The following is a 22,641-nucleotide window of genomic DNA, read 5'->3' as shown; positions in this document are numbered from 1 at the left end:
ATTACACTATCAATTGATATTTTTGATAGCTACTATCAATTATATTCTTCTGTTGCTATCACTTATAGAGATAACATCTACTATCCCAAATAGGCTACTATATATAAATGATTTTAATGTAACATTGTAGCTGCTTGTTTTTAGCATAAATGCACAAAGAAAATAGATCAAATTGACATGCTATCGGCAATAGCTTTGAATCACTAGTAACGTACTATCTATATGATAGCTTCTAACATTGATAGTATAAATGAAATTGATATAGTTGTAATTTTTATTGAAATAAATAATTGATTTTAGGTTAGACCATCAACATTTATATCGTTTAGAAATTCAAAGTTCAAGTTATCAATGATAAATTCATGAAAAATATATTGACATAATAGACATGATGTCACTGATAAGAGTCAATCACTAATAGTATAAGAGAAAGAAACGTGAAGGGACAAAAATGAGATTTAAAAAAATTTAGCATAGGAATTAGGGGTGTTCAAAATGAAGTTGAAAACCGAACCGAATCACTAACCAAACCGAAACCGAACCATTTTTGAAAATCTTGGTATATTATCTTTATACTTCAAATCCGCATGTAATGCCCATTTGGTTGCTAGGTTTCTTTTTTTCTTTTACGCTCTCAGCCGCCCGCCACCGCCGTAGCGTGGCCATCGCTACTGCTCTATAAGTTATATTTTCCCGATAAAAGAAAAGTTTTTAGGAATCGAAGGTAGAGAAGAAGATTGAAGATGGGGAAGACAAAGTACAAGGAATTAAGGGGAAGCCAAATTCTAAGACAAAACTTGGTACTGGCAACGCTTAGTCGCACTCCAGTTCGAATCCATGATATTCGACCCAATACCATCTCTCCAGGTCTTCGTCCTTACGAGAAATCCCTTCTCGACTTGTTGGAGAAGATCTGCGATGACTGCTTCATTGATATCAATGAGACCGGTACTCAGTTTTTTTTTTTTCATTCTGTCCTTTTGAGTTTCTCTTGTTTCATTATTTTGCTTATGCGTCTTCTTCTTTTGTTCGTTCAGGTACAATCTTGAAGTATAAGCCTGGGATTGTGATGGGTGGGAAAAATTTGGAGCATGATTGTGGTCTTACTCGCTCCATTGGCTATTTCCTTGAGCCATTAATCCTTCTAGCTTTGTTTGGTAGTAAACCCCTCTCCATTAAGCTGAAAGGTTAGTCTTGTTTTTTGTTTTTTTCTGCACAATTAGTTTTGTTTTCTTCATGTCTATCGATTTGGAATTTGGGATTATAGTACAGAAGTTGAATGCTGTAGGATTTTCATGATCTTATGTCAATTATTGAAGCGTCTAATTGAACTTTGAAGTAAACGTTAGCGTTTTCAATCAAATTAAGTTTTGGAATTTCTAGTTTGTGTAGCTCTTTGAATATTAATCTTATTTTTAACCTCTTTTCTCATAGAATGATAGAATACACTAGATATAGCCAATGTATATTGTTGTTACTCTTTTTATTAAATGAACTCCTTCGTATTTGGGTGTGAGGGCTGTTTTGCTTTATGGTTTATTTTTAGGTATTGTACTTGTGTATGCTTTCATAATTCTCAATGAGAGTTTGGTTTCGAACTTAGTTTTTGGTATAATGGTATTTTTTTCTGTTTAATTGATTAACATTCTATTTCATAAGGTATTACAAATGATTCAAAGGATCCATCCGTTGATACTTTCCAATCTACTACCTTGCCCATGTTAAAGCGCTTTGGAGTTAATCCAGATGATGTAAATTTGAAAATTGAAAGTCGTGGGGTACCTCCTCTTGGCGGTGGAGAAGTGATTTTGACCATCCCAACTGTTAAAAGTTTCTCTGTGAGTTAGAACATTTTATGCATCCTTCAAATGTTCATTTTCTCTCTCCAAATTTATACAATTAATGAACTTAGATATTTAAAAATCTATTCTTCTATAGACTAATTTAGTTTTATAAATTACTGTTTTTTTATTTATTATCATTACATTTTTGTGTATCAATATAGATAGAATTCTTTATAATTTCCTAAGCAATTCTTATATTTTCTTTTAGATCTCGAGGACACAGTCATGCAGCATATAGAATAGATATTGTTCAAGTAATTAGAAATTAAAGACTAGAACAACTTAAAAGCAATAAAAACTTAAGTATCACACACAGTTGGGTCCGATTAATCTGGGTTTAAGTCTATTTAACTAGGTTAATTTAGTTGTACAAAGTTGCAAATTGAAGTTCATGTGATCTTCACAACAATCGCATTGCTTTTAAAACTTATTGGAGGAAATTATAGTTGCAGTTGCTCAAGGCTTTTCTCGTTGTACCTTGAATTGGAGTGTTGTATTTAAATTATTTTGTTATATGCCCTCTTTCAAACTGGAGGCCTTCTTTTTCATTGCCTTGTTTTTTTGTAGTCTCAGGGATCCTTCATCCTGAAGAGTTTTAAGCTTTCTCATTTTAAGGTTTTATTTTATTTTTTCTTCCATTTCTCACAGAGAAAAGCGTTGATGTGGTTGTGCAGGCAGTATCTTGGACAGATGAAGGAATGGTCAAAAGAATTCGAGGTGTTTCATTTTCAACTAGGGTCTCTTCTCAGTTTGAGCATGCTATGATAACTGCAACTCGTGGGGTGTTTAATCGCCTGCTTCCAGACGTGCATATAGGTACTGATCATAGAAAGGGACCTCGAGCTGGAAAGTACGCTTTCTTTCTGATTTGAATTCATTTCTTTGAACTCTGAAGTTCTATCCTTAAATGCCTCATGTTTATGTCTTCAATGGCAGTTCACCTGGGTTTGGCATTTCACTGGTTGCGGAAACTACGACAGATTGTTTAATGTCTGTTGATACTGCAGTTTCATATGGATATGCTGAAGAAACAACTGAGTTAGAAGAAGAGAAGCAAGAGCTTCCAAATCCTGAAGATGTTGGTGAAGGCATGGCTTATGCTCTGCTCAATGACATAGGAAAAGGTGGCGTAGTTGACTCCACACACCAGGTTAGCATTCTCCAACAATAAGCTCTTGATTGGATTCACCTCAATCGATTTTAATTCGGTTTCTTTACTTTTGTCACTAGGCGTTTGAATTTCTTTACTGGATTGAAGTCCTTGTTATTAGACAGTTTTTTAATGACTTTATTTATCAGTATGATTATCATGGAACCTCTTCACACAGTTGGTTTCAAATTAGCTATCCTGTAATATGAGTGAACGCCCATGGGGGAAGAAAGAGACTGAAACTATTATTTACTGTCACTATAATGTCATTGATGCTCAAATAGATAGGTAATGATTAATGAACGTTTTTGTATTCGTTATATTGAAATTTCTTGGTAGTCCGGGGATCAAGCTGTATCCTGTATGTATGTCTTCGACTCTTCAGCATCCTTCTACGCATGGGTTTGGACCCCAGTTTATGCGGCTTTTTTCAGTTTGATGCCACATCTTTGATAGCTCACTCTGGCAGTGACCAACGATGCTATGACTGAACCAAAAACACAAGTTTTTTCACACCTTGATAGGAATCTGTTGTCTTTTTATTATAGATTATAGATTTACAGAGCCATTTTTTGTGATTACATTTTTCTCTTTTTTTTCTAAAAACAATTAATAGGTAATGGACATAAATGTAAAGCGTGGGACTTAAAATTTGCCCCTTCACCTCCTACGTTGTTTTGGATTCTTTCCAATTCCAGATGGAGCATGGAACCAGGCCGAATAAAACATTAATCTCTTGTTGGTCGTAATATTCATAATCTTTATGAATGCGCAGCTTTATAACTGGTTTTAGTTGCATTTATGTACGTATATATATATAAACATTTTGGCCTCCAATGTTGCATTAGTTCGAAAAAGTTTGGTAGTCCTTCAGAAGAATTATAGGAGTAAGAACATGAAAGATGCTTAAAGTACTTGGCTACTAGAAGTTTTACTTTGCAATCTGCTTTGCTTTGCCAATCTTGAACTAAAATCTGCTCACTTAATTGATTCTTCACATTCATGTCTGTTTTGTGCAGGGATTATTGTTCCTTCTTTGTGCATTATGTCCAAACGACGTTTCAAAGGTTCGGGTTGGGGAGATCACTCCATATGGGATAGAAACTCTCAGAAACATATATGACTTCTTGAAAGTAATGTTTCATATTGAACCAGATCCTTCCAACCAAACCGTCTTACTGAAATGTGTTGGTTACGACTTGAAGAATTTCTCGATGAAGCACTTCTAACCTGATCACCCTAATTGTTTTGGTCCGAGTGGAGATAGTATTTCTTTTCTGCTTGTCCATAGAATTTTGAAAAATCCAAACATCTCAACGAACTTTACTCCTTTATATATGCCAGGAGGTCATTGATATGGAAGAGGTTTGTAAAAGCAGGATCTCAATTCGTCTTATGATGAATGTAGCCTAAGTTAAATTCTTGCGGGGTTGTACACTCAAATGAGTCGAGTTTAGTAGTATGTATACTGAAATGAGTTTCATACGGCAACAAATACCGCCTTGCTTACTTTTTTTTATCCTTCGTTTTTCGCTTTTTGTTTGTTTAGCTTAATTATAGTCATATTCCTCTAAATTTTTTAATCAATTTGATATTATATATTTTATATTCTTTGGAGAAACTTTGTAGCTGAAATATCTTATGTTTAGGGTTAAGATTATAACATTTATCTCAAAAAACAAAAAAGTTATGGGTTAAAATTAATTCTTTTTCCTTTTAAAAATAAAGGGTTCTTAATATGTACTTGTATTAACTTTGTATAGTGTTCAAAATATTTTATTCAAAGTCCCAAAGGCAGAAAACTGAGAATATCAATGTTAAAAACAATTCATTTACACTCTTACAAAAAGAGTGAAGCATTTGATTGATTGATTTATTTAGTAGAATGAACGTTTGAATGGAGATTATAAATTATTACCATGCCTATTTTCTCATTAGGTTAAGCATCTTTAATGGTTAAACAATAAAATAAAACATATTATCAACATTACTACAAACAAACAAGCCCTATTCCTAGTTTATCGCTTTGGATGCAACTCCTTCCATGTGAGTATCACCTCTTTGTTTAAACTCCAACTTTGTTCTAAAATGGCCAACAAATAAGAAAAAAAATCAACTTCACTTTTCCATATCAAGTTTTAAGGACTGTACAGTGTCAAGTAATCAAGTTTTACAGAGCAATGAATCCAAAGACAGAATAATGCAGCCACAAGAATGAGGTTTTTTGATGTTTCTTTAATAAAACTCACACGATGGATGGGGGTAAATACTGTAAGCCATTGGGAGCAAACAAAGAAAGAAACAAAGGTTGAGCATTTTAACAGTGGCTGTGTTTGGGGTTTGTCTTGATGGTTATCGTTCTTCAGATAAACAATATCCATCTGTTCAAGAAAAAAAGTAAAAATGACTAACTTGGATCATCATCTCCCCAAGCTTCATCTCTCAGTTTTTGCCTCGAGACAATGCGGTTCCTCCGGTCTTCTTCTTGTTTCCTGAGTTCTTTGGACCCGAAGGAAGTAGTGGAATTTGGCAACTTCAATCCCATTCCTTGAGCAATCAGGCGCTGTGCAGTTCTAGCCGATGTCTTTGGCCTTTGTTTTGGAGGCACAAGATCTGGCATTTCCATAATAAACCAACATTAAATCTTCACCAAGTAACTGTTATTGGAGATTTAACGAAAGAAATAGAACCTTTTGTAGACATAGGGATGGATGATAAGGAATTTTGGGATTTCAAAAGCTTTTTGGCTTCTTTGTTTAACAATATTTTGCAACTATTCTTCATTTAGAGAACTTGTGGGACCAATCATCCCCAGTTTTATAAAAATAGTTTCCTATAGAAAGTAATCTTCATTTTTTCTATGTTGTGCCTAAACACCAGCCATGAAAGATACTCGATGACAACACACACCTCTATAGACGTAAATGAAATGATGTCCATAAGAAGACAAGAGAATGCTTTTATTAAAATACTAATTACTAGCAAACTGAAGAAGAAGCTCATACCTCTTGGTGGAATCGAGCTCAAAAGAGTATCATTTTCATCAAGTTGACGTAAGGTGAAAGGACATCTAACATGATTGAGAACTTCAAGTGCTGCATTAGAAAATCAAGGTAGTTATTGAAATAACTTAAATTTTAATGCATGAAACTATTTCATCAATATTCTGATTTCAGCATGCAACACAAGATAATGATTTGACATAATTATGAAAATTCGGGCATTTGATGGGAGACACCACATGGAGAAAGTAAAGCGATTTCCACATAACCCAAGAAATTTCTAAGACTACGATTAAGGGGGAATTTAGGATATGTTTTGTAAGGGTAAAAAGTTTTTTCGGGCATCACAAGACCTTTTTAAAGTTCCCATAGTGTTTGATTAGTAACCAAAAGTGATCTTAAGAATTTTGAAAGCACTTCTAGTTTTTCAAGAAGAAGCACTTAATTATTTGCTCGTCCAAAAGCGTTCAAAGTGTCTCCACTTAAAAGTACTATTTTTTCAATAGTTATCCTGAACTAGGCCAAATAGAAAAATAACATACATGACACAGGATAGTAGTAAGAAGTAACCAACATAACAAAAGTAAACATGACCGAATATCTACTGACTTGGCCATTTATTGTATCGTCAATTGCAGAACATAAAACGAGATAGAAAATAACAGTTTTGAAACAACATAAGGTTTAAGAAAAAAAGATAAGAAGTCCAAGCCTAAAGATCAAAACTGTCCTACAAGATTTCCCAAAAATGAAAATCTAGTTTTACGGAAGTTACCAGTCGATGGTGTCTGAAATACTGCAAGTGCAACTGTATCATTGACCCAGCGAATGACAACTCCAGAATTCATGAAATTCCCAAGTAGCCTTTCAAGATCTATTGTTTTGGTACTTGGTGGAAAGTCCGCCAGAACAAGAACATGTTGGGTACCATATTGTGCTGGATTCACATAACGAAAATTTTCTTTAAAATAATGCTTATCTCTTGGTTGAAAATCATGATTCAATGTGCACAAACATCAATGAAGTTTACCTATTTAGAAGCCCAAAACAATTGCAGTATTATTATGTCAATGTTCTAACTTAAACAAATAATCCAAAAAACTAATGGTCAATTTGAATCTTTCATAACGGTTCTGATAACTTAAAAAAACCAGAAAATATTGGTGAAACTTCAGGGACTAAGAAAGGATTTATCCGTTTTAGGTAAATATGTTGTTCCTGTACGATTCCATAACCTGAAGGCCTAACCAGTGTTTATGCAACAACTACGTAACTTTGAATTGCACCAGTGATCTAGGAAACAATTCACATTGAATTTCCTTCCTTATCATATTTGTAAATTATGTGTCAGGCTTACCACTTTTTAGCTCCCTGCGGCCCTCAATCATATGAGAAGACTCTTCTTCATTTGTATCATCCGTAGTTGAAGAATCAGATAGCTTATCACTATATAACTCGTGTTTATTATATGAAAAAGTTCCCCTCCCACGTCGTCTAGGGGTTTGGGCTTTCATTTCTTTGACTGACTGTTCTGGTTTGTCAGGTTCACTTTCCAAGGATAGCAACTCATTTGGTGGGCGATCTGCAATAGCTTCCCAATCTGAAAAATAATCACTTGTGTTAAAATAACACTATAACTGCTGTAATTAAATTGCACTATTTTCTACCACAAGCATCATCAAATCTTTGTAGGATAAGTATCAATTGGCTATACACCAAAATATATTTGGGCCAGTGTTTTACTGACATGTATGACACGACTTCCTTTCCTAAGTAGTATATAGCTTGGCATGAGGATGATACAATTCCTTTACTTCTCCTGCTCTCATAGAACTTAAACTATTCTACCCAGCCTTTTCTTCTTTCATTATTGTTGAAACCACAGCACTATCAAAATTCAACTATTTAATCTGCCGTCCATTAAGAACATTTACTGTAATTTAGGTTTTTCCTATTTGAGTGTGCGTGTAGGTGGTGAGGTAATAAATAATAGACTTTAATTAATAAAAATAGGGAAACAACGGAGGTGTCCTCTCTTCTTTCCTTACTTGAGGGGTGCTCTTTTAGTGAAGGGAGAAGGGATGTTCGTGTTTGGAGCCCTAGTCCTTGTCGGGACTCGGGGACACACTTTTAATTCTCTGTTTGGTTTGTTGTTAGATCCCACTCCCCCTAAGAAGTCGGTCTTTTATGTGGTTAGGAGGACTAAGGTTCCTAAGAAATTAAGGAGGACTAAGGTGCCACTTTGCGAGGGTCAAGTAGAGCTCTTTCCTTCTGAAATTCAGCGTTAGCCTTGTTGGTATACGGAGGGTCAGTGTGAAAATTGAGAAATTCCTCTTCCATCCGCTCTTCAGAGATAAAGGAGGCTTTTTATGACTTTCCGAGGTATGTTTGGTTATTTGGAACGTTTGGAGCGAGAGGAATGATAGGGTATTTCAAGATAGAGAGAGGGGTATAGTGAGATTTGATCTTTGGTTAGATTTTTGTAAGGCCCCCAATCCACACCTATGTGAGGAGGGGTAGAAAGATAATTGTACTTAATGAAGAATGATTGGAAAGAGGAACGTGCAAGGTAGGACCCACTGGGCTGAAAGATAGGAGGGACATAAATAGCTATTATTAGGGTATGAGGTAGCTAGGTTATTTTGTCTTCTTTATGGTGTAAGGCTGCTGTAGCTGGAGGGATCTCTTTCTGTTGAAGGGATTGGTATGTTTTCTTGCTGGTCTTTATTTCCTTATCTTCTTATCGTAACTTGTAATCATTTTGGCATATAATAAATAAAAAGGATTAGAGTACCGCCTCCGTTTAGCCTGGTCAGGATCTTTATTGTTAAGTTAGTATTAGTAGCCTACCATTTGGTATCAGAACCCGAAAATTGGGGGTGGTTACGAGACTAATGGCACAGAGACAAATAGAGGATAGGGTTAAACGGACCGAGAAGGAAATAATGGGCATGAAGAAGCGATGGAAAGAATGGCTGAAGATTTAAGAGAGAGCCATAGCTACAAAAAAAGAGAAGAGTCTGGGACCTTAGACGGATCGGTCATGAAAATGAAAGGAAATGTAGAGGATATGGAGACTATTAATGAGGAAAACATGACCACGATAGACAGAAACAAATTTAAGAAATTGGAAATGCTGATGTTTCTGGGAGAAAATCCAGAATCATGGGTTTACAGAGCAGAACATTTTTTTGACAACCTGCTGGAAGCCGAGAAAGTCAAGGTGGATGTGGTGAGCTTTGGACAAGATGAGGTAGACTGGTACAGGTGGTCTCATAACCGAAAGAAGGTGGAATCGTGGGATGATTTGAAAGGAAGACTGTTCGATTTCTTCAAAGACATAGGGCAAAAGAGCTTAGTGGCAAGGTTGACTAGAAACCAACAGGATGGGTCGTACAATGACTACGTGAAGAAGTTTGTCAACTATTTAGCACCCCTACCCCATATGGCAGAGAGTGTGTTAAGGGATGCATTCCTCATCGGGTGAGAGTCGAACTTGCAGGCCGAAGTGGTTAGTCATCACCCACAGACACTAGAAGAGTGTATGAGAGAATTCCAGTTGGTCACAATGCTAGGAACTTGGCTCTAAAATTGTCCAAGGGAGTATAGAGGAAAACAGAGTTTCCCCTGAAACAAGTAACAATCCCCATTAGAGGAAACTACTAAAAGAGTGAACCACCGGTGAAACGTCTATTTGATGCGGAGTTCAGGGCTAGACTTGACGAGGGTTTATGCTTCAAATGCAATGAAAGATACTCACCTGGGCATAGATGCAAAATGAAGGGAAAAAAAGAATTAATGTTCATCATGAATGAAGAGGAAAGTATTGAAGATGAAGGCAACGTAGAGAAGCCTATAGATGAAATGCTAGAACTGAAACAGATCAACTTAGCAAAAGGGACAAAAATAGAGTTGAAAGCCATACATGGATTGACAACTAAAGGAACCATGAAGTTAAAGGGGGAAATAAAAGGAAGAGAAGTACTGGTACTAATTGATAGTGGGGCCACCCACAATTTCATACACAACAGGGTCGTTGAGGAAAGGGAATTACCTGGGGAGAAGGGCACTCAATTTGGGGTCACTACTGGTGATGGTACGAAATGTAAAGGAAGAGGGGTGTGCAGAAGGGTAGAACTGAGGCTTAAAGACATCACGATTGTGGCGGATTTTTTAGCCATCGAATTGGAAAACGTGGATGTCATCTTAGGTATGCAGTGGCTGGACACAACTGGAACCATGAAGATACATTAGCCATCCTTGACTATGACATTTGGGATAGGAACGAAACAAATCACCCTCAAAGGTGATCCCTCTCTCATTAGAGCCGAATGTTCTTTGAGAACTATAGAAAAGACATAGGAAGAGGAGGATCAAGGCTTCCTGATAGAGTTGCAAAATTATGAGACTGAGTTGAGTAATGAATTTGAGGAAGAACACGGAGTAAAGGGAGATGAAGAGGAGTCGCCAATGATCAAACTTCTGCTAAAACAGTACACAGATCTATTTGAAGACCCTAGAGGGTTACCTCCTAAAAGAGAGGTTGATCATCGCATTTTGATGTTGCCTGAACAGAAGCCTATCAATGTCCCCTACAAATATGGTCACACCCAAAAGGAAAAAATAGAGAAACTAGTGGCTAGGATGCTCCAAACAGGTGTAATTCGACCCAGCCACAACCCCTATTCCACCCCGGTTTTGTTAGTGAGAAAGAAGGATGGAGGATGGAGGTTATGTGTGGATTATAGGAAATTAAATCAAGTAACTATACCAGATAAGTTCCCAATACTCGTGATCGAAGAATTGTTAGATGAGCTACACGACACCACTATTTTCTCCAAGCTTGATTTGAAATCAGGGTATCATCAAATAAGGATGAAAGAGGCCGACATTGAAAAGACAACATTTAGAACGCATGAGGGACACTACGAGTTCTTAGTCATGCCTTTCGGCCTCACCAATGCACCAACTACCTTCCAATCATTAATGAATCAGGTATTTAAACCCTTTCTAAGATTTGTACTAGTTTTTTTATGATATCCTTGTGTATAGCGTGGATCATACGAGCATGAGAAGCATCCGGGAATGGGGTTTGCGGTGATGAGAGATAACCAGCTTTTTACCAATAGGAAGAAGTGTGTGATAGCCCATTCACAAATCCAATATTTGGGGCATGTGATATTGAGTAGAGTGGAAGCATATGGGGAAAAGATTAAGAACATGGTAAACTAGCCACAACCAAAAGATGTCACGGGGTTGAGAAGGTTTCTAGGCTTGACTGGTTACTATAGGAGGTTCATTAAGGGATATGGTGAAATTACGGGGCCTCTAACCAAGAGGCTATAGAAGAACTCATTCCAAAGGAACGAGGAAGCGACGAAAGCATTTGATAAACTGAAGTTGGCCATGACAACTATACCCGTGCTAGCATTACCGGATTGGAACCTCCCTTTCATCATTGAAACCGATGTTTCGGGGATCGCTTTAGGAGCCGTCTTATCCCAGAATGGCCATCCCATAGCCTTCTTTAGTCAGAAACTTTCAACTAGGGCTCAAACTAAGTCTATATATGAGAGGGAATTGATGGCAGTAGTCCTCTCGGTACAAAAGTGGAGACATTACCTTTTGGGGAGGAGGTTTACAATCATCCCAGATCAGAGAGCTTTGAAGTTTCTTTTAGAATAGAGAGAAGTGCAACCGCAGTTCCAGAAGTGGTTGACTAAACTCTTCGGTATAATTTTGAAATACTCTACCAGTCAGGGTTACAGAACAAAGCGGCTGATGCCCTCTCCCGTATAGAATAATCACCCGAGTTGAAGTATATGACCACCATGGGAATTGTTAATATGGAAGTAGTTGAGAAGGAGGTTGAGCTGGATGAAGATCTCAGGGTCATCATCGGAAACTTGAAGAAGAATCCAGATGAATCAAGTAAATTTCAATGGCTTGATGGGAACTTACTGTATAAGAAAAGAATAGTGGTATCTAAGAAATCATCCTTAACTCCCAACCTACTACATACATTCCATGATTCTATTTTGGGTGGCCACTCAGGATTCTTAAGGACTTATAAAAGAATGAGTGGGGAATTGTATTGGAAGGAGATGAAAGTTGATGTTAAAAAGTACGTAGAACATTGTGAGGTATGCCAGAGGAACAAGTTTGAGGCAACCAAACCTGCTGGAGTGTTGCAACCGATTCCAATACCAGAAAGAATTTTGGAGGAATGGTCCATGGACTTCATTGAAGGTCTACCCAAGGCAGGAGGAATGAATGTGATCATGGTAGTAGTGGACCGACTAAGCAAATATTCCTACTTCATCACCATGGCACAACACAACCTTCCACGCTTCCACGCTTCAACAAGATCATCACAACCTTAAGGAGAACTTGAACATAGCACAAAACTGGATGAAGAAGATGGCTGACACAAAAAGGAGAGAGCTCAAATTCAAGGTCGAGTATGAGGTATACCTAAAACTTAGGCCGTATAGGCAGCGTTCCTTGGCTCAAAAGAAGAGTGAAAAGTTAGCAGCCAGGTTCTATGGACCCTATAAGATTGTTGAAGAAGTCGGGGAAGTGGCCTAAAGACTGCAGTTGCCACCGGAAGCATCTATCCATGATGTGTTTCACATCTCCCAACTGAAACTTAAGTTAGGAAACTGGCAAGTGGCGTAATCACAACAACCGGTGCTGACTGAAGACTTTGAACTACAACTGAGGCCGAAAACTGTGCTAGGGATACATTGGAACACTGAACTAGAAGCTAATGAATGGTTGGTAAAATGGAAAGAACTACCTGAGACTGAGGCGACATGGGAAGCAGTTTATCAGATGAATCAACAATTTCCCACCTTTCACCTTGAGGACAAGGTGAATATGGAATCGAGGGGTATTGTAAGGCCCCCAATTATCCACACCTATGTGAGGAGGGGTAGAAAGGTAATTGTACCTAATATTAATGAAGAATGATTGGAAAGAGGAACGTGCAAGGTAGGGCCCACTGGGCTGAAAGATAGGAGGGTCTATAAAAAGCTATTATTAGGGTATGAGATAGCTAGGTTATTTTTTGTCTTCTTTATTGTGTAAGGCTGCTGTAGCCGAGGGATCTCTTTCTGTTGAAGGGATTGGTATGTTTTCTTGCTGGTCTTTATTTCCTTATCTTCTTATCGTACCTTGTAATCATTTTGGCTTATAGATAAATAAAAAGGATCATAGTACCGCCTCTGTAGCCATTGTTAGGATCTTTATTGTTAAGTTAGTATCAATAGCCAAACAATTTCATGTGTCTCTTTAGGCTTTGATTTCAAAGAACTTTTGTAACTTCTATAGACAATATTTTACTTAGTTGGTCCCCTTTTATAATGGGGTGGTTATGTTGGACTGGTTGTTTCTGTATGCCTTTGTATTCTTTCATTTTTTTCTCAATGAAAGGTGTTTTCACAAAATATATATATATTAGGAATAAGCCATTGAATCAACTTTAAATTTGGTACTATACAAGAAGCACACATGCAATGAATCCAACGAGACCATCTACTGAAAACCATCCAAAATGGTCTCTGTTGTTCTAAACCTTCCATGAAAGGTTCTGTAATTCTTTTCCATCCGAAACTTCCATAAGGTATCTTTGAGAGAATTACTCCAGAGGACTTAACTTTATCAATCAGTCACAACCTACCGAAACCTATAAAATAAGGGGATTTCATAAGGACTGTACTTAGATAGCCCAAATTTTGGAAAATGAGACTGCCAGCAACGGTGCAAATCTGCAGTTGAAAGGTGCTTGACAATGCTTGGTGCACCTGACTCATAAATTAATTTAAGTGAGGGGAGAAATTCCATGTGACTGCTTTCCTTTTGTTCTATTCCTAGTCAGAATCTTTTCTAGATTTTCAGGGGATGGTTAGTCAAAATCCAGCATGTATCGAGTTCTTTGCAAAATTTTAGCCACACCAGCATTTGGAAGTCAAAGGAAAGTGAGTGAGGCTTGAGTATTGAAGATTTTTTCCCCTTATTTTACAACTTATGGTACACCAAACAAATACAAGAAAGAAAAACTAATAAAAAGGGTAAAACTAATCTAATCTAGTAAAATCCCATAAACTTTAGGCCTCAAGTATTACAAATTAAGGAGAAAAAATAATTTCTTAATTTGCTTGTCAAGGGCAACTATTACATTCACAATGATTGAGGTAAAGGGTGATTTTATAATTTAGAAAATTTTCTTTATTCTTTACTTGGTACACCCTTTCTAAATCCTATTATTACCATTCTTCCTCTGTGATTAGCTCCAACTGTTCTGTGAACCCCTAATGTGCTGGTGGTCATGATGAGTGGGCAGGTGAGCATAGGTTTTCTGCATTTAAACTTAACTCTAGAATGGCCTCTGCTATCTTCTTTTTATAAAAAGTTACAGGTCTGATTGTTTTGACACCACCCTTTGTGGTAGATTAAAGACTAGCCAAAAAGAAGCACAAGAGGTTTGCCATAATGGCACAATCTGTTTGTCCTCCAAAAAGCCAAACCTGTTACCATCTTCCAGGATTAACGGAAACTTAGACTTCCAATTCATAGAGTCCAGCATATAGAAATCTATAGAGTCCAGCATATAGAAATCTAACACAGAGAAAAATATAGTGGACTCCCGTAGGGTGAGAGTTTTAAAGGGAGTAGAACGTTGATGACACATGAATATGCAAGTGCTACTGATATGGTTTTCATGGCAAGTTGGCGACAAAAGTTAACTCTACTTATGTTCAATTTGTCCTTGCTAATTGCTATACCTTTAGATACATTTAAATTCCGAAGATTAATGATCACAATAAAATTATCTATAAGAAAAGTCAAGATAAATTTTAAGTGAAGCCAAAGGTACTCTTTTAAAAGGAATGGATACAAATAATCTTTACCCCTTCTAAGATAGTGTAGCCTTTGGGTGTTAAAATCATTTTATAATTGACAGATCGAAACACATACGCACTTCTTCTAGTAATATCATGGATTTGGGCCACATAAGTGAGGTAATGATGCCTATTCTTAAAAAAAAAAAAAAAGGTCTTTTAGGTGATTGCATTCAGAATCCTATAAAAACTGACATTTATAATTATCATGTATATCAACCTACAATTGTGGAGCTACAGCCTATTCTATTCATAGGATCTACACAGGAAGGCAAAGACCTGGTAGTTAACCCATCCTAGTAGACATGATACTACACTTAAATTGTAGACTGATTTCCATTAATTGAAACTTCTGATTTTCTTCCATTTAGGGTTGATATAAGTTGAAGGGAATGCAAATGTACCATCATCATCCAAAGACGCAGAACAGGATACAGCATTGTCTGGACTATCCCTCGTCCGATCCAAATTACCTTCAAAAGAAATTATATATCGTTACTACTATTATATGCAAACAAACAAGTATTCTATAACAAATCACCACTGCTTGAGGTTTCTTTGTTTGATCTAACAAATCTCACTAATATTTTTAATTTATGTGACCAAAATCGTTGTTTAGAAATAACAAAGCATACTCCTAACATATCCACCAAGTTTTTTCAGTGAACTACAACTTCATCTCAAAGACAAGAAAGGCTCACCAGTTCCAACGGACGCTTCATCGACAGAAGACAGCGAAACAGTCGTGGGAGATGTTCGATCCTCATTCATAATCTTCCCGTACCTGAAAGATGAAAAGGAAATAAAGAAGCAAAAATCGAAGTTAAAAAATTAAGATATGGATAACTGTGATAATAGGGATATCCCTCTAATAAAGAAACTCAGAACAACCAAATCATGGGGAACAAAGTAAAATTAATAACTAACATTCCAATTAACAAGAATTGAAACAAGGATATCTAGAATGCTAACATTTCGAACAAAAAGTATACCCAGTAGGACAAGAGACTTGGGCTTGGTGTTTAAGAAGGAAAGCTTTAGCCGCAATGTCGTCGGCTTTGAGAGAGAGGCCTTTAGAAGAGTAGAGAGCGGACAAGTCGGTGAGAGCGGCAGCCAACTGAGGATCTGGATTAGAGTTTTGTGAAGTTTGGAGGTCGGAAACCACCGATTGAAGAAGAGAAATAGCAGCATCAGTGTCTCCGGCAGTGACGAGGTCTTCCACAGTCTCGCTCCAGTTAGATCGCGGGCTTTGATGTTCTTGTTCTTTGTCCATGGCTGTGGCTGATTGATGAACAATGGAGGAAGATGAGATTTAGAGATTGTGTTGGTGAAAATAGTGGAGAAAGTTCGTAAATATCTGTGCTGCTACGCCATGAACAAGCTCTGTTTCTCCTTTGTTTATATACATTTCCTAAATACATCCACTTTATTTAACTCAATCACAAATGTGTCTAAAACCGAAAGTTTTGACAATAATATCTCCGACTCACCAACACCCAACTATCTCATCTATACATCGTGATCGTACCATCTATTGGAATTCAAAATTCATATTGAGATTTGATTTTCCTTCATAATACTAAACTCACCTATTTTTTGTACCACCTAATATTATTAGCTTTTTTTTAGAAAAATAAATAAAACTAATGAAATCAAGCTTTTATTAATAACATTAAATGTTTGTTAGGAATTTTAAAAAATAACAATTTTTACCAAATATTTACCACCTATATAGCAAATTCTATCTTAGATAGTTATTGATATACCAATAGAAGACTATCCATCTAATCTTCTATCACTATAGCATATCAATAACCATGAGTGATAGAATTTGTTATAGGTCAGTAAATATTTTGTAAATTTTGTTATTTTTGAAAAAAAAATTATTTTTTTTTTAAAATATATTTTGAATTGTCTATTAAGTGTGACGTTGGGCATCCAAAACGAACCATAATTTTTTCTTTTAAAAGAATCTCTACATCTCCTCCCCTTGATAATAAAATCTAACCTCCCAAAAAAATGTTGGTTTTTATTTATTTCTTTTTGTCAACATCTCTTATAATCAACATTTACTTGGAGGTTGCATTTGGTAGAGATGATTTTTATTTACTTTATTTCTCATTTTTTATCTAATCACACTTAGTTGAAGGTTGTATTTTGTAGAGATTTACTCTCAACGATCCGCATCTCGTACATCGAGTGACTTTCCTTCAGAGCTAACATTTAGCTCGATTTTCGTCTCTTTTAGAAAACATAGAGAAAAAGAAAAGGGAATAAGGTAGTAAGAAAAATTGTTACTTCTTTGTATCTATTATTTTTGTTGTTATATATGTGTGTGTGTGTATGGGTAGATAGGTTTGCCGCCTGTCATGAGCATGCTTGTCCAGGGCGTTGTTTGCCTATAGTCGCATGTTCAAACATCCTAAAACCACCTTATATTTATATTTTGTAACTAGTTTTAGTATATTACTTTCCTTTTGATGTCGTTGATCTTGTAAGTGACATTTCACACTTTTCATATGCAAGCTTGTCAAACCAAAAAATGTTTAAAATGTAATATAGGAGAGACACAGTAGTTGAATCTGATGGAAAATAGTAGACATGCTCAACAAAATAAGGATCAAAATTTACTCTAAATTGAATCTAAACTATTTTAGAGATTAGCATGCATATCAACTACCTTAATTAAATGAAATTAGGGTAAATAGAAGTCGTACCTTTGTAGATTCTCAATTCCTCGATATCTCCTCACAAACACAAACCCAGGACCACCACTAGAGTTTATTAGCTATTCTCCAAATTTAGAATTGGGTTATGGAACCTGTTAAGTGTTAAGTGAAGAAAATAGGGAGACTAAGATGGAAATTGGAATGTGATACTTAGGGTTGAGATTTGTTAAAGAGAAATAATTTTGATCTTTTTTTTTTGTAAAAACAAACCTAAAATGTATTAATACCATTTTACTCAAATTGAGAAGTTGCAAACAAAATTGAGCAAAAATTACTAAAGTTTGTCTTCTTATCTATTTTTTTCTTTTTGTCTATGAATATTTTATGGTGAGAAATAATCTAAATTCCAATGGATGTTTGTCACTACAGCAAAAAAATCAATTTACATAGTTGTAAATGTTATTTCTGATGGAAACGAAATACATACACAGCAGAATAAGGATCAAACTTTACTCTAATTGCAACTAAATAAATTTAGTAATCAACTTGCATAACAACCCTAATTGAAACAACGATAGAGTGAAAAGAAAACCTTACCTTTGATGTTTTTCTCTTTTTGTAATCTCCTCACGAACTCGAAGCCAGGACTACCACTAGTGTTGACCCGCTATTCTCTGGACTTGAAATCGAGTTGTGGAACTTGAAATGGTGGAAGAAATAGAGAAAGATGGTACTATTAGGAGGAACCTAACTTTTAGATCTTTGTTGAGAATAAAAAATGTTATTGGTTTATTTTGTAATTCTTAATTACAAAATTAATTCTCACCATTTTTTTTAAAACCAAGAGAACATTCACATTTGCAAAAGATCTCTTTACAAGTAAACTACATGCAAGAGCTTTCCTATCTCACCACTTGGCATTCCACTAACTTATATTGGGTGGGTGTCTTGCATGCAATAAGCCACTTGCATATCACATGCAAGTGATAAGCTTGTCAAATCTATGTTATTATTTAAATTAGTCTAAGGGCAATATGATAATTTAACATTTAAATCAAATTCAAAGTTTGACTTTTTAAAGTCTAAAGTCAACATTTTGAATTTTTACCATTTTGTCCGTCTTGACTTATTTTGACCTTCCGAGCATGAGTCCACATTCATTTTAACAAAATTCAAATCAGACTTGAATATAAAGTTTGTCAAAGTTTTACTTTTTATAGTAAAAAATCAACATTTTGACTTTTCACAATTTTGACCATTTCCATCAATTTCTAGCTTCTGAATATGAATTCATAATCATATTTTTAATATTTAAATCATATTTAAACATGAAGCTCTATCTTAAACTTATAACTGATGACTATATCAAATATATTCGTCGGTTTCTCTCTCTTTACCTAATTCGAACAATTTGAATTGTTCCATCATAATGTTCTAAATCGATTCCTTGTGAGCTAGCGGGGGATTCTAATTGACCTATAGATCATAGACTCAAACGATCCGAGATTAACTAACTAAACTCTTTTAGATCGAGTTAATCAACATTTGTTAACTAAGGGTCATTCCACTAAAGTCTCGTAGTTGCATTTTCCTTCGCTATTCTATATATATTTGTGTTCATGTGATATAACCATGATAAGTAAGTTAATCCTTCACAAGTTCTTTGTAACATCAACTAGGTCAAAGTACCATTTTACCTCCGAGACTACATCTTGTTCCTTAGATCCCACTGATCCACTATTGAACAATTAGTTTTAAGTCCAACCTATAAATCGAATCTCTCTCAGGGCAATGAGAAGGTGACCCCCTTGTTTTAAGACTTAGATTTAGGACTTAAGGAAAAAACCTATCTACAATCCCTAAAACACGAAGGAGTGAATTCCATTTTGCACCTTATGTCCCCCCTAGCTATCCATCTAATCTTACCCTTGAAATGAGAAGCTTATTGGGGCAACGCCATTGAGATGCCCTCACCTATGAAAATCTAAGGATAATTTCGTGTGAGCAAAAGTTCATAGTTAGCTCAAGATTAAGATTAAGTTACATTGAATATCTATAAATGAAATAGTTGATTTTATCAAAATCAACGGTGTTATAACATAAAACGACTATTTTCATGGTTTCGGTCTTATGTAAACTCTTTACATAAGATGCCCATACTTCCATGACTCGAAATGAATAATTCAGGATCACATCGTTTGTACTAATTACAAGGAGGGTCACATCCATAGTGTCCTCAAAATAAGGTATCCAATCATATTCATATACTATAGATTGTTTAGGCTATATACTCGAACTTAATCTACGTTTTTACGTCTCTACATAAAGTTCAAGTTTACTCAATAATAGGCTCGAGTCCTTAGTTTATTGCCTTTCAGATTATAGTACCAATAACAACTTTATTGAATAGAATACGATTACAAACTATAAGTTTTAAGACATAAATTCCAACAATTTAGCTTACGTTATATTACTTTATTGGCATTCATGCGGACCAATGTCTATTGAATCATTGAAGAATGGGGGATCATTTTGTGTTTGTGCTATTGGCAGATCAGTTGCTCACTGAATCAAACCTTAAAGCAATTATTGAGTGAAAAACAGAATTTGTCACCCCATGGCCTCAACAAATGAAAAGTATATGATTTCTTCCTTTAATATTGATGTCGAATCCATGTTACGTTCGAGTATTATTCAATGTAAATTTTTTTATGATGAGGACGATGTTGATATAATAAAAATGAATATATGTTCAAGAGATACAAACTCCTAAAGGGAGTAAAAAAGAAGAGGAAGAAGAAAAATTATAAGTATCAAGCCCAGCTGTAAAGAGGTTCTAATTATTCAAGAAAACTTTTATTTATCCAAAATCTTCGACTGAAAACTTGGAGCGATTACAAAAAAATGAAGAACTATAGATAGGCCCCAAACACTGAAAAACCCAATAGTTGCTTCAGAACTCCCAAATAAAACCAAGTACCAAATAGCAACCAATCACAAAAACTTCTAAAACAAAAAACAGAAAGCTACACAATCACAAAAGCTTTTAAAACCAAAAAGCAATTGGATGCAACAAAAACAGAAAGCTACACAATACCAAAAAGAATGATTCTATCAAACTCTCAAACTTCAAGCCATTGTTGCGGTCATATGTTCACACGATTCTGTTCTTTGATGTAGACAAATAATCTATCCTTGTTGCGGTCATATGTTCATACGATGACTTTTGAACAGACAATTCAAGATTGAATATCTTGAAGCTTACTATCTGCCTCTATGACACGCAACTTCTGTGCTTTCAAGGAGTGGCAATGAAGGATATCACAAAGGAATTTCATCAGCAATTTCAGCTCAGAAAAGATAACAAATTGAAAAAGTAACTCGGTATGCATTATACATGATTCCACAGAGATGTGATAAATGAATCTGCCCAATCCGCTATTTCCATAAAGTGGTACCGCCGCAATGCAAGAAGATGTCCTTGCAAATCAAATCCTTCCTCTAGTAATTTTACAGTAAACTTGCTGACATAGGTATATCTGGCAGTGGTAAAGGAATAACTATTGCCCATTATGCCAGATGGATCCTTCCAGAAATCCAACTCAATGGTGAAAAGGTAGAAAGACCCAATATCGGGAACTAGTTGACCTTAAAGGTTGGAGATCTTGGACAATCACAGTTTTCTCTCAAAATAATTGCTCAAGGTGGAAAGCTTCCTTCAAGTGAAAAGATAACTCTGGCCTTAAGTTGGACTAAGAACTAGCTAGGAAGATGGTTTAATATTATTGATCTTCGAAATAAGCATATAACATAACAACATCAACAAAGGAGATGCCAGCACAAGAGAAAAGATCGTTTAAGAGACACTTTACTACTCACATAAATCTTATTTGGTAGGGAGTCTGAAAACAAAAACTTAAAAACAAGGGATTCAATAACAACAAAGTTGTATTAAATGTTTTCCAATGTGTACTTGGTACTGGGTGGTCAAATTTTGGTTTCTAATTTAAACAATGGTTTTAAATGAGTTTGGTACTGTATCTAAAACCATTAAACTATAGCTAATCCACTAAATATTAGGCTGACAATAAACTATTATCAACCGATTTATGGACACGTGTTATATTACAGTTATTATTTTGTAGTATTTGTTCAAAATTTGAACGGTATAGATCATGGAATCCAAAATTTGTTTTATGAAACAGGATCTCCCAAATACATATTTTCTGGACTCAAATAAAATCCTAATTCCCAACCAAACAAACCCTTAATTGTAAATGGAAAAGGAAACTTCCATAGAAGCAAACAACAGGATAATCAGTACCATACAGTAACTATGAACAGAAAATTACTTGTAAAGGCCAAGTCCATGTGCAATGGAACTACAGCAATATTAATGCCTGAACCTCCAGCTTACTGGAAAAAACAGGCAAAATATAATGACAAACTGCAAATGCATTCTGAAAATATATATATAACAATTTAAAGATATAGGGTAAAAGACAAAATAAACAACCAGATATAACCAGGCATACGTCCTACATATTTGCAAAAGGATACTGAAGTATTATTTCTTGCACTAAGCATTTGTGAATAACAAAATCAAGTGGCAACTCAAACAATCCTGAAGGAGATAGCCTCTGCCCTTCAACACTCTTATTAACAGTTCTTTTGGTTGCAGTACAAAGTGTAGTTTCCCAGCTCCTTCCACCAGAAACATTTGTGGAAAGATTTTCTGTGTCATTGCAAGATTTGGTATTGTCTACAAAATATCCTCTCCAGATCCTCTGCTTTTACTATTAGTAGCAAGACTTTGAGAGTTCCCTATAAAGCATTACTATATTTTATAAAGCATTACACATACATTTAATGTGAGGCAAAGAATCCATATGGAATACTTATCAGATACCTATACACCTATACTTATAGATAGTGTATTCGATAATTTGGCACATCCATTTTTAGGATGACTTATTTGATACACATTTAATGTACTTATTCTTATGCTAACCTTTATTTAAAGAAAAAGATAAGCAAACTTATGTAATATTTTTCTACTCAAAACTAGACAAC

The 22,641-nt window shown here is 35.5% G+C and overlaps 2 protein-coding genes, 1 long non-coding RNA gene and 1 other non-coding gene across 5 annotated transcripts; 2 read left to right on the top strand and 2 right to left on the bottom strand.

The window, feature by feature from the left end:
- The first annotated feature begins 573 nt into the window (after positions 1-573).
- On the top strand, positions 574-4,513 carry LOC101203634 (probable RNA 3'-terminal phosphate cyclase-like protein). Its single transcript, XM_004139029.3, has 6 exons — positions 574-948; positions 1,038-1,187; positions 1,660-1,838; positions 2,519-2,694; positions 2,781-2,994; positions 4,014-4,513. The coding sequence occupies exons 1-6, from the start codon at positions 744-746 to the stop codon at positions 4,221-4,223; spliced, it is 1,134 nt and encodes a 377-aa protein (XP_004139077.1). The 5' UTR covers positions 574-743; the 3' UTR covers positions 4,224-4,513.
- Positions 3,427-3,580, top strand: LOC116401871. The gene has a single exon (XR_004214274.1). It is a non-coding gene; the product is annotated as a small nucleolar RNA snoR2/U65 (small nucleolar RNA).
- Positions 4,514-5,094: 581 nt separating the features above from the next.
- Positions 5,095-16,361, bottom strand: LOC101203386 (coiled-coil domain-containing protein R3HCC1L). 2 transcript variants are annotated; one of them, XM_004139028.3, is made up of 7 exons: positions 15,892-16,357; positions 15,601-15,683; positions 15,304-15,372; positions 7,354-7,596; positions 6,772-6,933; positions 6,000-6,089; positions 5,095-5,607 (listed from the first exon to the last, which is right to left on the bottom strand). In XM_004139028.3, the coding sequence occupies exons 1-7, from the start codon at positions 16,170-16,172 to the stop codon at positions 5,402-5,404; spliced, it is 1,134 nt and encodes a 377-aa protein (XP_004139076.1). In that variant the 5' UTR covers positions 16,173-16,357; the 3' UTR covers positions 5,095-5,401. The 2 variants fall into 2 exon arrangements, with proteins under 2 accessions (XP_004139076.1, XP_031743492.1); XM_031887632.1 differs by lacking the exon at positions 6,772-6,933 and having other exon boundaries at positions 15,892-16,361.
- Positions 16,362-20,408: 4,047 nt separating this feature from the next.
- LOC116401749 lies at positions 20,409-22,333 on the bottom strand. Its single transcript, XR_004214095.1, has 2 exons — positions 22,129-22,333; positions 20,409-21,107 (listed from the first exon to the last, which is right to left on the bottom strand). It is a non-coding gene; the product is annotated as an uncharacterized LOC116401749 (long non-coding RNA).
- Positions 22,334-22,641: the final 308 nt, after the last annotated feature.

Source organism: Cucumis sativus, chromosome 1 (genome assembly GCF_000004075.3).
Source record: "Cucumis sativus cultivar 9930 chromosome 1, Cucumber_9930_V3, whole genome shotgun sequence".
NCBI classification, from domain to species: domain Eukaryota; kingdom Viridiplantae; phylum Streptophyta; class Magnoliopsida; order Cucurbitales; family Cucurbitaceae; genus Cucumis; species Cucumis sativus.
The sequence above is the reverse complement of the archived record's forward strand: the minus strand, read 5'-3'. Positions and strand labels throughout refer to the sequence as shown.